The sequence below is a fragment of the Pholis gunnellus genome (genome assembly GCF_910591455.1).
Source record: "Pholis gunnellus genome assembly, chromosome: 12".
NCBI classification, from domain to species: Eukaryota; Metazoa; Chordata; class Actinopteri; order Perciformes; family Pholidae; genus Pholis; species Pholis gunnellus.
The window spans coordinates 337468-355109 of NC_136539.1; the positions used below are offsets into that span (position 1 = coordinate 337468).

The 17642-nt window shown below is 44.3% G+C and overlaps 1 protein-coding gene across 1 annotated transcript; it reads left to right on the top strand.

Annotated features, from left to right (window-relative positions):
- On the top strand, nucleotides 1-17084 carry insig2 (insulin induced gene 2). Its single transcript, XM_079170185.1, has 7 exons — nucleotides 1-126; nucleotides 2629-2740; nucleotides 3018-3190; nucleotides 12489-12613; nucleotides 12903-13069; nucleotides 13649-13748; nucleotides 14446-17084. The coding sequence occupies exons 2-7, from the start codon at nucleotides 2637-2639 to the stop codon at nucleotides 14485-14487; spliced, it is 711 nt and encodes a 236-aa protein (XP_079026311.1). The 5' UTR covers nucleotides 1-126; nucleotides 2629-2636; the 3' UTR covers nucleotides 14488-17084.
- The last annotated feature ends 558 nt before the right edge of the window (nucleotides 17085-17642 follow it).

A 17642-nucleotide genomic window follows, 5' to 3' on the forward strand; every position in this document is an offset into this window, starting at 1 on the left:
GTAGTCTCAGACGAGAGAGAAGGCTAAATCATTTTTGCCTATTGCAGCCTGCATACGCTGAGCTATTTTAAATGTCACATGTCATGTCTAACTTTAATTGTATTGGAACGTCTCTACTAATATAAGGTAAGATTTATCCTCGACCTCAAACAGTGTGCTACGACGGGGAACTTCCAACATGCATTTTAGCTAACATTATTAGATACATCAGGTTAGCCAACTGACGACAAGCTAACTAACTTAGCATACCAGCTGCCATCACAACTAACGTTATTTGTTCGTTATTACTTTTAACACGTATTACCTTAATTTAGTCGTTTCATTGTCTCTTTAACGTATTCATCTGCAGCATGTAGCTAGCAAGTGAAAGACGGGCAAATGTTGTTGACGCTGCTGAATGAATAGCGTTTAGCGAGTTAGCGTATATGCTATATCAATCCGATAGTTAACGCTAAATTATTAACGTTATTAGAAAATAAAGTCAAAAGTTCTGCCTCAGTTAAGCACACAACGTCACATGAGGTGAACTATCGCCAGTGTTTGCCTCTTATGCACTGCTCAGGCTGGGGTTAAAGGTGAACAGCTAACGTTAGCTATCTAACGCTAGCTCATCATTCATTTAAAGTACAAATTGTCTGTTGATGGAAAAGTGATGCAGCGTGGTAGCATTTGTATAGATCACGACCACAATATTAACCACTGAACAGCATTTCTATACTTAATACATTATGACTATGCATAAGGCCAGCATAGAAATGACATGTTACGTCTCTGATGACATTGAACAAGTAGAGAGAAATCCTGGAGCTTCTCCAAATACGGTGTATTACGGAATACCGTCAAGGACAATGTGACAGTAGGCTTCATAACCACAATCAAATTTCTAGGCTGAGTGTTGCACTTAAAGAGTAACTTGCAGTGAATCAATGAGTAGGACAGTGATCTAGAGACACTAGCTTTTCATAACTCTACAGTGACTTCTGATGTCGTTTATGTAATGACAAATGTATTTCTGCATCAAAAAACACAAACTGGAGGTGATGTCAGATGAGGGAGAGCATCCAGTTTAATAATGATAATAATTACGAATCACAATGCTACTATTGACACTGAAGAGGTTACAAATGTATATTATTTACATATGACGGACCACAGTCTGACCTGTTTGGTTTCCAAGAGACCCGCAACACACAGGATTTAGGAGAAATAACAGATATTAGCAGAAATTTAGTTGTTGTTGTGTTACTCCAATTTAAGAGCACTCTCTGCGAGTATAAACCAACGCTTTGTTTATACCAAAGACTGGAAATAAGAAGTGGACATGGTTGTCGTGATGTCACCCATTGGTTGTGGACTGCTGCTTTGAAGCCTCCAGTTTGTCATTTTGTCCATCGATGTCAAGAATCAAGTGTAACTGGCAAAACGCCATAAACCAACCTCCACAATGACAAGGAGGAATTATCATAAAATGTTAACTCAGATTTCATGTATTACTTCATCAACTTTCAACGTTGGTTTATGGTGTTTCGACGGTTACACTCATTGTCTTGTTGCTTCTTCACAGTACATTTTGTTTAGTACATCCTCTGGCGTTTTGGAGAATAAGTGCAACAAACAGCACGTTGAGCATAAACGCCTCCGTGCATACTCTGAGCTTATGCAACATATGCGGAAGCTCACGCTCCGATGCCAAGCGTGACTATAAACAAAGCTATCAGAGCTCCTGAGACATGACTGTCACAAATAGTTCACTGATTGAAGCACTTTTAACAAGTCTTTTGCAAAGATTTCTAAAGATTTTTCTCAAACTTTATTTTAATACAGGAGGTCTTAAAATATACATTTGAGTATATGTTTTTGTCGTTTAGCGGTTTACACTCGTCTTCTTGCTTCACAGTACACTTTGTTTGTATGCTCTCTGGCGTTTCATAAATACTGCAACGAACAGTGCCTTGAGCATAAAAGCATTTGTGCATGCTTGGCTCACACACAATCTGCAGAGGTATAAGCAACGCTTTAAATCAGGCCTTGAAGACCATGGGTTCTTTCTTTCTGTGGTATCTGCAGTGCCTGGTGCGTACTTACATTCTTCAGGAGGTGTGTGGTGCGTCACTGCCCCTCTCTGCTGCTCTGTGGTAGCTCTGCTCAACCTTTACCACAGAAGTATAAATAAGGCATTAGACTGCATTATTTTATTTTTTTTGGTAGACCTAATAATCTGGCCTGTTTACATATGCTATATTCAATTTATTTGTATAGCCCAAAATCACAAGTTTGCTTTAGAGGGCTTTACAATTTGTACACATACGACATCCTCTGACCTTTGACCCTCACATCAGAACAGGAAGAACTCCCCCAAAATACCCTTTAACGGGGAGAAAAGAGGAAGAAACCTGAGGGAGAGCAACAGAGGAGGATCCTCTGTCAGGATGGACAGAAGTGTGATAGATGTCATGTGTACAGAATGAACAACATAACAGAGTACACCGTATCTAAATCAAAGTGCATAGGAGAGCAAACATTATTGTGATAAATATATTGTATGGATAATGTTATGTAGGCTAATATTACAGTTAGTACAGTAGCAGTTAACGACGTCATCCACCCTTCTGTATTTTCCTGACCTAGGCTTACGAATGTCCCGAACACTGACAGCCATGAGCGACAGCGCAGTGACCAGGGGCCAGCAGCAGATGTCAGGGCCTTCCCGGGGCCCCTATATCTCAGTCATCACCAACAGGTTAGTGCTGCATCTTCTCAACCAAAGCTCACCTTAAGAAGAACAACGTGATGACTAAAGACAGGGATGTATACGTTTTGAAACCCATAAGCTCCACAATACCTTTTTTGCCTTGTTTTATGAAGCATAGCTATGGGAGCATATGTTGGAGTCTGCAAGGCAAAGGTTGCAGTACACTGTATTAATGTACTTTGAGGCCTTCCTCTTATCATGTTTTGTCAGTTTACACTATAAAACATTTCCCTAGTCTCCTGACTCCCTTTGCTCTACATTGTAGGACCACCAACCTGGTAATCCGAGGGGCCATGTTGTTCTCTGTGGGTGTCTTCCTGGCTCTGGTGCTGAATTTACTTCAGGTGCAGAGAAACGTCACCCTCTTTCCCCCTGATGTCATAAGCAGCATCTTCTCCTCGGCCTGGTGGGTTCCGCCCTGCTGTGGCACGGCTTCAGGTATGTGAAAAAAGTCCTGTCTGGTTTATTTTCATCTTTTAGGAAAGGAGAGAAGGGATTAAAAAGGGGGGGAAGTTCTGGTGGTTCTCAGCTGAAATGGTCTGAGAGGTGGTGTAGTGTTCTGGCAAGTCTTGTCATACAGCACAAGCACTTAATAGCTCTCAGTACTACACAGAGATGGTCACATCAAAATCCAGCTGGGTTGTGAGCATAGACCAGGGGTCGGCAACCCGCGGCTCCGGAGCCGTATGCGGCTCTTCGGCCCCTCTGTTGCGGCTCCCTGAGTCCTCTGTCCACACAGCGTTTACGCATTGTTTTCGAGATGATCTCCGTCCAGACTTAAACGCCTGAAAACGAATACCACGTGACTATTCACGTACACTGGGCATGCAGTGGGTGCCGGTGTTACGTCCTACTGGTTTCCCTTCCGTGCGTGTGTTGTGTTCGCATAACAGCAGCAGCATTCACAAACATATTGCTGGAGATCTAAAAGCCACATCTCATATATATTGCGGGGATTACGATTGTATACAGTGGGGAAAAAAAGTATTTAGTCAGCCACCAATTGTGCAAGTTCTCCCACTTAAAAAGATGAGAGAGGCCTGTAATTTTCATCATAGGTATACCTCAACTATGAGAGACAAAATGAGAAAAAAAAATCCAGAAAATCACATTGTCTGATTTTTAAAGAATTTATTTGCAAATTATGGTGGAAAATAAGTATTTGGTCAATAACAAAAGTTCATCTCAATACTTTGTTATATACCCTTTTTTGGCAATGACGGAGGTCAAACGTTTTCTGTAAGTCTTCACAAGGTTTTCACACACTGTTGCTGGTATTTTGGCCCATTCCTCCATGCAGATCTCCTCTAGAGCAGTGATGTTTTGGGGCTGTCTCTGGGCAACACGGACTTTCAACTCCCTCCAAAGATTTTCTATGGGGTTGAGATCTGGAGACTGGCTAGGCCACTCCAGGACCTTGAAATGCTTCTTACGAAGCCACTCCTTCGTTGCCCGGGCGGTGTGTTTGGGATCATTGTCGTGCTGAAAGACCCAGCCACGTTTCATCTTCAATGCCCTTGCTGATGGAAGGAGGTTTTCACTCAAAATCTCACGATACATGGCCCCATTCATTCTTTCCTTTACACGGATCAGTCGTCCTGGTCCCTTTGCAGAAAAACAGCCCCAAAGCATGATGTTTCCACCCCCATGCTTCACAGTAGGTATGGTGTTCTTTGGATGCAACTCAGCATTCTTTCTCCTCCAAACACGACTAGTTGAGTTTCTACCAAAAAGTTCTATTTTGGTTTCATCTGACCATATGACATTCTCCCAATCCTCTTCTGGATCATCCAAATGCTCTCTAGCAAACTTCAGATGGGCCTAGACATGTACTGGCTTGAGCAGGGGGGCACGTCTGGCACTGCAGGATTTGAGTCCCTGGCGGCGTAGTGTGTTACTGATGGTAGCCTTTGTTACTTTGGTCCCAGCTCTCTGCAGGTCATTCACTAGGTCCCCCCGTGTGGTTCTGGGATTTTTGCTCACCGTTCTTGTGATCATTTTGACCCCATGGGGTGAGATCTTGCGTGGAGCCCCAGATCGAGGGACATTATCAGTGGTCTTGTAGGTCTTCCATTTTCTAAAATTGCTCCCACAGTTGATTTCTTCACACCAAGCTGCTTACCTATTGTAGATTCAGTCTTCCCAGCCTGGTGCAGGTCTACAATTTTGTTTCTGGTGTCCTTTGACAGCTCTTTGGTCTTGGCCATAGTGGAGTTTGGAGTGTGACTGTTTGAGGTTGTGGACAGGTGTCTTTTATCCTGATAACGAGTTCAAACAGGTGCCATTAATACAGGTAACGAGTGGAGGACAGAGGAGCCTCTTAAAGAAGAAGTTACAGGTCTGTGAAAGCCAGAAATCTTGTTTGTATATGGGTGACCAAATACTTATTTTCCACCATAATTTGCAAATAAATTCTTTAAAAATCAGACAATGTGATTTTCTGGATTTCTTTTTCTCATTTTGTCTCTCATAGTTGAGGTATACCTATGATGAAAATTACAGGAGAACTTGCACAATTGGTGGCTGACTAAATACTTTTTTTCCCCACTGTAAGTGAGCACTACATCACAGCCACGTATGAAGAAATACATTGAAGAAAATATATTTATGGGAAGATCGCATCAACCTGGATTCGAACTCTGTCACGCAAAATAGTAATATATTCAAAACCGTCCACGCTACGTGATCCACCACTTGCATCTTACGTCGTAAAGCGCCTTTCCCTGCACCTGGCTTCATAAGAGTTTGATATTGTTGTAACACGTAAAATAGCAATAAAATGTCAACAAGTGTCTTTATTCTTGTTCTATAATTTCATAAATACAACAAACTATAGTTTTTGTATATATAATATAACTATATATAAAACTTTATAAACTGTGATATCAAATAGCTTTTGCGGCTCCAGACAAATTTTATTTGGTGGAAAATAGGATAAAATGGCTCTTTGGCTAGTAAAGGTTGCCGACCCCTGGCATAGACTATAAGAAGTGGACATAGTCACCGTGACGTCGGTTCTGCATTTTGGCCGTCACCGTCTGAGTTTTTTGTAAACAGAAGTGACACAAGAGGGTGGAGCTAAGTACACCCGGACAATTATAAGACACTTTTAGGCGATTGAGTCTATTTCGGGACAACTGTGACTCAGTGGTAGAGCAGGGTCGTCCTTCAATCAGAGGATCGGCGGTTCGATCCCCGGCTCCGCTAGTTCATGTCGATGTGTCCTTTGGCAAGACACCAAATTGCTCCCGTCTGCCTGCGATGTATGTATAGGTGTGAATGTTAGATAGTCCTGATGGGCAGGTGGCACCTTGCATGGTAGCTCTGTCATCAGTGTGTGAATGGGTGAATAATGACATGTAGTGTTAAAGAGCTTTGAGTGGTCAGAAGACTAGAAAAGAACTATACAAGTACAGTCCATTTACACTGACATTGTAATACACCATGTGGCACCAAGTGATTTAAGGCACACTACCAGGCATTTATACTGCAGTCAACATACATTTCAGTGGCCTAAAGACATGATTGAAGGGCCCAATCCCAAAATCCACACTCATGACTTGGAGACACTTTCCCACAAAGTTCGTGAGGGCTTCGGCCTGTCAAATCGTCAAGTGCTTGAGGGCTTTGTTGCAGACATTTTGAGCCTTTTATGCACATAAGTAAGGCCAAATTCCATTGTTCCCCCTAAACCCTCAAACCCTGAACCCTCAAGGACTTACTGACGTCACCTGGTGAGTGGTTGAGTGTGAGAGACTGTGAGGGCTTGAGATGGTGTAAATAGGAATGGGACAGCACTTTGCTGCAACATATCGCGTTACCATGAAAACGACAACAAATATGATGTATAATTGTGTGTATTTATTTTATACGTTGTACTCCCTGATTTGAACGTCTTCCAGGATCTTTACTCACAAGATGAGAAGTAATTTCATATAATCTATTTACTCGTTTTTGTCAAAACCGCTTCAATGACAAAATCTAATATTTGATGAATACATATTCTCTGATTTCATGTTTAATTTTTGTTCCATCTTCAACCCTTAATGTTTCTGTGTGAATGTAATACTCCAGGCTGAACACACTGAGCCGTCCTCTTTGTTTACCTTTTTTTTTTTACGTCTCCATGCGTCCACTGGTTACCCCGTGTTTAACGTCACATTGCAATGATTTATGGGTAATTCCCTTAGGATAAGTCAGCATACTATGCTGACTTGCGGAAAGGGTTCATTAAGGGCTCAAAATGTCTGCGAGAGATCCTCAAACACTTGATGATTTGACAACGGGACATCCCTAAACCCTCACGGACTTCGCGGGAGCGCGCCTCAAAGTCCGTGAGTCCGTGAGGGGGGGACATTGAGATTTGGCCCTTGTACACATTTCTGCAGACTACCTTAGGGAATTACACATAATTCATAGCTTTGTGATGTTAATCACAGGTGAACGGAAAATAAATAGCCTTTAAAATAGGTAAACAAAGACAACGGCACATAGGTATTCAGCCTGGCATATTACATTTACACAGAAACATTAACATGAAGGATTTAAGATGGTACATAAAGAAACATAAAATCAGAGTAATGCATCCATCCATCCATCCTTCCATTTTCCTCCGCTTATCCGGGGTCGGGTCGCGGTGGCAGCAGGCCAAGCAGGCTGACCCAGACTTCCCTCTCGCCCGCAACATTTTCCAGCTCATACTGGGGGATCCCGAGGCGTTCCCAGGCCAGCTGGGAGATATAATCCCTCCAGCGTGTTCTGGGTCTTCCCCGGGGTCTCCTCCCAGTTGGGCGTGCCCGGAAAACCTCCAATGGGAGGCGTCCAGGAGGCATCCTGATTAGATGCCCGAACCACCTCAGCTGACTCCTTTCGATGCGAAGGAGTAGCGGCTCGACTCCAAGTTCCCTCCCTCCGGCCACCCTACGGAGGAAACTCATTTCGGCCACTTGTACCCGCGACCTTGTCCTTTCGGTCACGACCCAGAGTTCGTGACCATAGGTGAGGGTAGGAACGTAGACCGACCAGTAAATTGAGAGCTTTGCCTTCCGGCTCAGCTCTCTCTTCACCAAGACGGTCCGGTGCAGCGCCTGCTTTACTGCTGCAGCCGCACCGATCCACCTGTCGATCTCCCGCTCCATCTTACCCTCACTCGTGAACAAGACCTCAAGATACTTAAACTCCTTCACTTGAGGTAGGCACTCCGTCCCCACCTGGAGGGAGCAATCCACCGGTTTCCGGCAGAGCACCATGGCCTCGGATTTGGAGGTGCTGACTCTCATCCCCGCCGCTTCACACTCGGCTGCAAACCGCCCCAATGAATGCTGGAGGTCACAATCCGAGGAGGCCAACAGGACCACATCATCTGCAAATAGCAGAGAGGTGATCCCGAGACCCCCGAACCTGACGTTCTCCACCCCCCGGCTGCGCCTAGAAATCCTGTCCATGAAAGTCACGAACAGGACCGGTGACAAAGGGCAGCCCTGGCGGAGGCCAACACCCACCGGGAACGTGTCTGACTTATTGCCGAGAATGCGGACACAGCTCCTACTGCAGTCGTACAGAGACCGGATCGCCCGTTGTAACGGGTCCGGCACCCCATACTCCCGCAGCACACCCCACAAGAACCCCCGAGGGACCCGGTCGAAAGCCTTCTCCAAGTCCACAAAACACATGTAGACTGGTTGGGCAAACTCCCAGAACCCCTCCAGTAGTCTTGCGAGGGTGAAGAGCTGGTCCACTGTTCCACGGCCGGGACGGAATCCGCACTGCTCCTCTTGAATCCGAGGTTCGACAAACGGTCGGAGCCTCCTTTCCAGCACCCTGGCATAAGCTTTCCCCGGGAGGCTGAGTAGTGTGATACCCCGATAATTCGAGCACACTCTCCGGTCCCCCTTTTTGAAAATGGGAACCACCACCCCGGTCTGCCAGTCCATGGGCACTGATCCCGACCCCCATGCGACACTGAAGAGGCGTGTCAGCCAAGACAGCCCAACAGTGTCCAGCGCCTTCAGCATCTCAGGGCGGATCTCATCCACCCCCGGCGCCTTGCCACTAAGGAGCTTTTTGACTACCTTAGCGACCTCTGCCAGGGATATGGGTGAGCCCCCCAGGTCTTCAGGCGCTGCCTCCTCTGCAGAGGACATGTTGGTCGGGTTTAGGAGTTCCTCAAAGTGCTCTTTCCACCGCCCGATGATGTCCCCCGTCCGGGTCAACAGTACAAAGTCGATCATTGATCTCCGGCCTAAGGTGTTCTGGTACCAGGTACACTTATGAACCACCTTATGTTCGAACATGGTGTTCGTTATAGCCAAACCATGGCTAGCACAGAAGTCCAATAACGAGACACCACTCGGGTTCAGATCGGGCAAGCCGTTCCTCCCAATCACCCCCCACCAGGTTTCTCCGTCATTGCCCACGTGCGCGTTGAAGTCCCCCAGGAGAACTATGGAGTCGGCAGGCGGCGCCCTTTCCAGGACCCCTCCCACCGACTCCAAGAAGGCCGGATACTCTGAACTGCTGTTTGGTGCATAAGCACAAACCACAGTCAGAGCCTTGCTCCCCGCAACCCGTAGACGCATGGAGGCGACCCTCTTGTTCTCTGAGGAGAACTCCAACACGGCGGCGCTCAGCCGGGGGCCCGTGAGTATCTCCACTCCCGCCCGGCGCCTCTCACCTTGGGCAACTCCGGAAAAGGACAAAGTCCAACCCTTCTCCAGGAGCTTGGTTCCAGAGCAAGTACTGTGTGTGGAGGTGAGTCCAACTATATCTAGCTGGTATCGCTCCACCTCCTGCACCAGCTCCGGCTCTTTCCCCGCTAGTGAGGTGACGTTCCACGTCCCTAGAGCTAGTCTATGCTGCCGGCGATCGGCTCGCCCAGGCCTCCGGCCTGACCTGCCGCCCGGTCTGCATTGCACCCGACCCCGATGCTTGTCCCTGCGGGTGGTGGGTCCACAGGGTGGCTGCTCCATATTGTTTCTTTGGGCTGAGCCCGACCGGGCCCCATGGGCGAAGGCCCGGCCACCAGACGCTCGCCGACGAGCTCCCCTCCTGGGTCTGGCTCCGGGAGGGTGCCCCGGTTTCCCTGGTCCGGGCGAGGTGGCTGAAGTCCGTGGGCTGCTTATCATTGGGGTTCTTTTGAACCGCTCTTAGTCTGGGCTCTCCCCTGAGACCTGTTTGCCTTGGGAGACCCTACCAGGGGCTACTGCCCCGGACAACATAGCTCCCAGGATCACTGAGCTACGCAAACTCCTCCACCACGGTAAGGTGGCAGAGTAATGCAACCATGGGCTGTTTTACACACCTTGTTTATTGATCAACCATTTCTTTTCATTTTGCTTGGTGATGCCATTTTGACATAAAACAAGAAAATTGATTATTTGAGAATTACCTCTCGTCATGTAAGGCAAGTGTGTCAGAGCAACAGCGGGAGTTTCGGACATTTGATTCTCTGTTTGGGCACGTTGTCTGTTACGTGTTGGGAGTGTCAGACTGCACGTTGTCTGTTACGTGGTGGAGTGTCAGACTGCACGTTGTCTGTTACGTGTTGGGAGTGTCAGACTGCACGTTGTCTGTTACGTGGTGGAGTGTCAGACTGCACGTTGTCTGTTACATGTTGGGAGTGTCATACTGCACGTTGTCTGTTACGTGGTGGAGTGTCAGACTGCACGTTGTCTGTTACATGTTGGGAGTGTCAGACTGCACGTTGTCTGTTACGCTGTGGAGTGTCAGACTGCACGTTGTCTGTTACGCTGTGGAGTGTCAGACTGCACGTTGTCTGTTACGTGGTGGGAGTGTCAGACTGCACGTTGTCTGTTACGTGGTGGGAGTGTCAGACTGCACGTTGTCTGTTACGTGTTGGGAGTGTCAGACTGCACGTTGTCTGTTACGTGTTGGGAGTGTCAGACAGCACGTTGTCTGTTACGTGTTGGGAGTGTCAGACTGCACGTTGTCTGTTACATGTTGGGAGTGTCAGACAGCACGTTGTCTGTTACGTGGTGGGAGTGTCAGACTGCACGTTGTCTGTTACGTGTTGGGAGTGTCAGACAGTACGTTGTCTGTTACGTGTTGGGAGTGTCAGACAGCACGTTGTCTGTTACGTGTTGGGAGTGTCAGACTGCACGTTGTCTGTTACGTGTTGGGAGTGTCAGACAGTACGTTGTCTGTTACGTGTTGGGAGTGTCAGACAGCACGTTGTCTGTTACGTGGTGGGAGTGTCAGACTGCACGTTGTCTGTTACGTGTTGGGAGTGTCAGACAGTACGTTGTCTGTTACGTGTTGGGAGTGTCAGACAGCACGTTGTCTGTTACATGTTGGGAGTGTCAGACAGCACGTTGTCTGTTACGTGGTGGGAGTGTCAGACTGCACGTTGTCTGTTACATCGGGTGGGTTGCCATGTTGAGCGCACACTATATTTCCCACAATTTAAGCTTCTGCATTTTCCAAATGCAATAGTATTATTCAACGGTATTGTTCGGTTCGCAATATGTATCGAGCGGTTCAATACGAATACGTGTATCGTTACACCCCTAATATATACTGTTTGTATATATACAGTCCGCTTTAATTCAATGGATAAAACAAAAATATTACATGAACTGTTTAGGAATTATGGCCATTTTTATACAGTCCCCCACATTTTCAGAAAATATCAACTCTTTTTTTGCTAGCTTTGGACAAGGAAATGAAATACTTTACAAATTCACTTGAATTCAGTCATTGTAAGTCCTTAGGGCGACTGTGGCTAAGTGGAGAGCAGGGTCGTACTTCAATCAGAGGATCGGCGGTTCGATGAGTTAAATACTTAACCCCACTGAACCTCCCGTAGCTGGGATAGGGATGTGTGAATGAGTTCGTCTGATATGCAGGTGGCACTTAGCCCCTTCCATCAGTGTGTGTGAATGGGTGAATGATGACAAGTAGTGTGAAAGAGCTTTGAGTGGTCGGAAAGACTAGAAATGAACGATAGAAGTACAAGTCTATTTACCATTTATGAAACCTTTTCTTCTGTTTTCATTTTTCAGATTTTTGTATTTTACGATTGAAGAACATTTTGTCATCAGAAAGTGTCTCATTATGTGATAGATGCATAAAATGTCAACAATTCATGAGAAAATGTAATGAATTTTATGTAATCGTTTTTAATCAAATAAAACAAAACATTCCATCCTTTTGTAAAATGAAGTGCTGTAAATTGGATAACTTACCCCTCCCCCAAGATTCTCCTCAGCATGTGCCTTGTGCTCTCATTGGCTGTAGGTCAGATTTTTTCACTGCTAGGTGATGCATCTTGGAACGTCGAGCATCAAGCCAACGGCAATTTGCCTCTGATCTGGGGCTTTTGTTGGGATGCTCCAAAAACAGCGAGTGAAAAATCCGGGCTAGGGTTGTGTCGTGTGTCTCCACGTAATTGAAACCAAAACATAAGCATCGTTTTTTTCCTGTTCATTCGGCTTCGTGAAAAAAGTGCTAATAGTGGCTGACTGACTAATTGTCAAAGATAAGTTGTCCACATCAGATCATACTGTATTTAACAGCTGCAATAAAGTGTTCCCATTGAAACGACCCTTTGTATGTCATTTGCTTTGAATATTTGCTGTTGATTACTATCAAAGCTCCGGAGCCCAGAACATGGTGTTCAGGACAGACCCACACCAGACATGTTGACTGTGCCACAAGCTGGTTATGTTGCATCTTGATTTTCTGCTCGGTTTATTCTGTCTGTATTTACCCCTTGCAGCAATGATCGGGCTGCTGTACCCCTGCATCGACAGCCGTCTGGGGGAGCCACACAAGTTCAAGCGGGAATGGTCCAGTGTGATGCGCTGCGTGGCTGTGTTTGTGGGCATCAACCACGCCAGTGCTGTATCCTTAACGTGTTGGGGCTTTGTGCATCTGTTGTTCTTTTAATACTTCTATATGGTGGGAAAAACAATTTGTGGGTTGCAATGTTTCTCCCCCTTAGTGTATGCAGTGGTTTGTGTGCACTGCCGTACATCACTGTTTAAGTAGAGGAATGCAATGCTTTTATTAACTGGTATAATACTAACTGGACATGTACCTCCACAGCACGGCTGCCCTGTAACACGGCTATGTAAACTAGTTTGGAGCTACCAGCCATTCACTGCTTGGTCCTTGACCCTACCTCTGTCAGAAAGTGGACTTTGCCAATAACGTCCAGCTGTCTCTGACTCTGGCGGCGCTCTCCATTGGTCTGTGGTGGACCTTTGACCGCTCCCGCAGTGGCTTTGGCTTGGGGGTCAGCATCGCCCTGTTGGCGACGCTGGCCACCCAACTCCTGGTTTATAATGGAGTCTTTCAGTAAGTTCAAATTAATAAAGCTTTATTGGCATGACCATACTGAAACAGTATTGCCAAATATGTATATATTTTTCCTGTTTCTATGGCCAGGCTGTGAGCGCTCAGGCTGTACTTTGTTAAAATGTTTCTGATTTGGTGTGGAAGCAAACAAATAAATAGTGGAACATGTACAGAAAGGAAGAAGAGCATACAGGCGATATGAGAAGGAACGAAATGGCAAACAAATGGTTATTTGATGTGTATCAAGGATTTTTTGCAAGATTGTAATAGCTACACTACGCCTTGTCCATAAATGTTGTTCTATGGCAGCACAGTCTTCAGCCAGCAGCTACGGTTACCTTTACTGTATCTGGCTAAATCCTCCACCAGCAATGCCGACGCAATTTCTTGTCTCATTGTATTCGTGAATTTCTCTTGTAATTTGCATTTGACAGCTTTCCTCTGTCTTGGATATCTTGTGTATTTGACCTTTTATTAAGCAGTCAGTCTGACCAAGATAACTGCAGCAAAACAGATGAAATTTAAGGTTTGGCATGCATTGTTGCAAGAATTAAGAGCTGCTGCTTCTTCTCTGCACAGGTATACTTCACCAGACTTCCTGTATATTCGCTCCTGGTTACCTTGCATCTTCTTTGCAGGGGTGATAACTATGGGAAACATAGGACGGCAGCTAGCCTTGGTAAGAAATTGGAATCTTTTCAGAAATTCTGCTTTACTCTGTTGAATTAGTATTGGATTCATGCTGGACTGTAAAGCAAACAGATGAGTGTCCGATCAGGAGGCAACCTCACTTAAAAGTGAAGTCAAAGCTTTGTGTGTTAAAGCTGCATTCTCTCTAGTGTCCACCAGGGGGCGACTCCTCTGGTTGTATAGAAGTCTATGAGAAAATGACTCTACTTCTCTCTTGATTTATTACCTCAGTAAACATTGTAAACATGAGTTTATGGTCTCAATCTCTAGTTTCAAGTCTTCTTCAATACAGCATGATGTTCATTTAGTAAATGATGATCCATTTAGAGTCAAACAGACCATAAAGCAGGGGATGCTTTAGGGGCGGGGCTTACAATGATTGGCGGGTCTCTACCAGAGACGTATACGGTGTCTAAGTCACTCCTCAGTCCAGACATGTCATTCTGTTTACTGTTTGCAAAAAACCAAGATGGCGACAGGCAAAATGAGGCTGAACTTGCTGCTTCAAAACCACATTCCATAAAACAAATGGTGAAGTCACGACGACTACATCCACTTCTTGTATACAGTCTATGTGCCAGAGTTGCATCAGTGTCCAAAGTTCTACACTCAAAGAACCTGGCCATGAAAGTGGCTCCGGCTGTTCTGTTTCTAAGTGTATTTCCTGCTCATGTGTTTTTTTTCAGTATGAATACAAATTAGTTCAGGAGAAGACGCATCAGGACTGAGGGATCTCACCAGGCCTCTGCTCAAAACAACGTTGTCTTTGCACCGACCTGAAAGCAGAGAGCGTCTGCATGCAGCATAAACGGGGACTGGCTGGCCCTGGAGGAGCCAGTTAGGCATGTCAAACGACACCTGAGGTCCTGATTGGCTGCCTGGTGCTTTCTGCTGGACAAGACAGTATTTTGATTGGCAGATCCTGGGATGTCTGCTGGCTATATTGTTATCTGAGCTGAACAAAGATAGCAGAGTTTCTTGTGTTTTTTTCTTCGGTGCAGTTTATCTCTACTTACCTGGGAAGAGATTAGTAGCGAAGCATCTATCGTTCTTCAGATCAGCTGGAATGTTTGAAACCTTTTGGCTTTGTTGTGCCAAACACAAAACGGGGGGGGAATCAGTTTTAAAGTCAGCGCTTATCTCCAGAGTCTTTCACATCCTTCACATATCAGTGGAGAACACACAGCCGAAAAAGATATCTATATACCAAACAGTTTATTGTATATAAGTAGCTTATATCTACATTTAGGTTTTCTTGATAAAGGAATGATGTGTACTGTACAGTCTGCACTGTCTGTGAGAACAAAGTAGTGGGTGTTTCCACCAGTCCCACATGTGCTCACCAACATGTATGGAATCATCTGATCCAAAGAATGAAAGGATACATGAAGGAGCGTGCAAACCTCTGAGTCTTTTGGTTGCAAGTGAGTGATACATTTGGACTAGACTGAATAGACTAGATTGAAATGACCTAGCAAATTTGTTTAATCCATACATGAACACAGGGTTCACTTTAAAGCACATTGACATTTTCTGAAAGAATTCACTCATCGTGGGACCATTTATTTTTTTTAAATCCTTTTATCATTTCAGGGAGCAACATTTATCCAAATATATATGTGTACCCTTCTCAGTTTCCTGGTCAAAATAAATCTGCAAAAGCAGCATTAGCTCCCAAAACCGCAGTAATGCCAAAACGTTCCAGCTTATTGTCTTCATAGCGCTTGATTAAAACTTGTTGGTTATCTCTTTTGAACTATAGGTGTTGAATACCTCAAATATATGCCCATTGATGGATATTGTAGATCACTAGGAAGAACTGAAAGTTGAAGCAAATCAACTTTTTTGGATATGTGTAAAGATAGATGATGCATGTGTTAGCTTAATATTTACAGATATAACACACATTGGCATAGAACTAACACGATAAAGTCATGAATAACTAATTGCCCTTTACGTTATGTTTGCGCTGTGTTATATGGGTACTTATGGTGTTCTCCCTAAGATACTCTGGACATGCTTTGAAGCACATTGGATCTACAGTAAGACATGATGTATTCCTTTGTTCTGATAAGTCACTGTATGAGTGCTTTCTTCTGATTTGAATGCAGCTGCATTACTTGTAAGGTTTCCACAAAGAAGATCTACACACAGTGTTAAAGTCTGTTAAAATCTGAAGTTGTCTGTATGCAGTAGGTGTGAGGTGGGTGGACGGATTGAGAACCCTTCTGGTAGAAATTGATAAATAAAATCTGTAATCTGTCTGAGGTATGACTGGATCGTTTAAGGGACATTTTTACAAGCATTTGTAATACATCCTGATGGGTAGAGTTACAGCATTTAAACTGTTAAACAGTGTTTTTGTGATACTGTGATATATGTTAGGTAATGAGGAACATGGAGAAACCTTTATTATGCATTTTTAGAGGGTAGCATTTTATATCACCACTGCAGCAACTTTTAAATAATAACAAATTATACTTCTAGCAGCCAAACAGGGATTCAGTAATCCACTCACTAAAGCAACCTCTGAAACCTGGACATGTGCAATCTGTTGGTGTATTAAAGACCATGGCCTTTTTGGTAACTGCCTCTGATTTCTGTTTACTTGCCACATGTCTCATCCAGATAGGAACACAAGCTGCTAAACTGCAGCCAAGTATGTTTTGTGGAATATTTTGCAAGATGAGCGATCTGCAGAGAAAACATACTGTAAGGGTTAAAAGCAATAAAGACCCTCTGTTTCTAACTTTCATATTTCCAGGAAGTCCTGCGGCCAAGATAGTAATAAAAGTTACAAACAACCCATATAAGATATATTACAACTATAGGTAACAAAATCAGAATTGAACACAAATCATGAATGAAATTTGATAATACAATTGGATAAAATATTGAACCTAGTATAAACTAACAAGCTATTTAAAGACATTAAAGTAAAAGCAAATCTAAAACATCAACATTTCAATATACCCCAGACAAGAGAGAACTCAACCATTCTCACATTTTGTGATTTCAGATCCAAGTGCAGAAGGCTCCAAGCAGAGCGTGTACCTGCGGTAGGTCAAAGTACTTGTACACCGTGGGAAGGGCCTGTCCAACGAGGGCCCTTTGTATGACTTCACATTCAAATTCAAAAGAGGCACCCTGACAAATGATTATAATCCCTACAGCTGTTATTGCTGCCCCAATTCCTAAGAAATGATACAATAAGCCTAAAAACCTGGATGTTTTTTAATGCATTCTCCAAACAATATCTTGGCCTGATTAATAACTTGTCAATAATATCTCCTAACTTACTGTACTTGGAATGAAATCCCTTAGTTTGCTCTGTGGGGTCCTTGTTTGTATAATTTGTGAAATAAATACTGTACAAGATATAAAATCGAGTTCCCTATTTGCTTGTTAAAGAAGAGAATACAGAAGCATGTCCTATGCAGAGTCATATGATAAATGAACAGCTCTGGTTTCAAGGGTTGTAAGATATTTCTAGGGCTTAAAAATGCGGTTAACAGACCTTTGTTCATACAGCCTGTTCTCCAGCAATTGTAAGCCATGAAGTAAACTGGATTGGTTTAGAAGTGAAGTTTAAGCACAGTGATGTATACCGGGATACATGATTTGTAAATATATTCTAAGTTTACAATTATTCATATAGTGCATATCTATACATTACACCATGTATCAATTAATCACAACTATTAATTGAAACAACTAAATACTTGAAAATGTGTTTTTGTATTTTGTGTGGTATATTTCACAAGATCAGCCCAGTTGTCTGTTGCATTAAAAGTCTGAAGCCTATTTAAAGCTGCAGTCATGTGGAGATACTACATATCGCACAAATGCTCAAACACAAGCTGTAGTGCCTGTGCAGAATTGC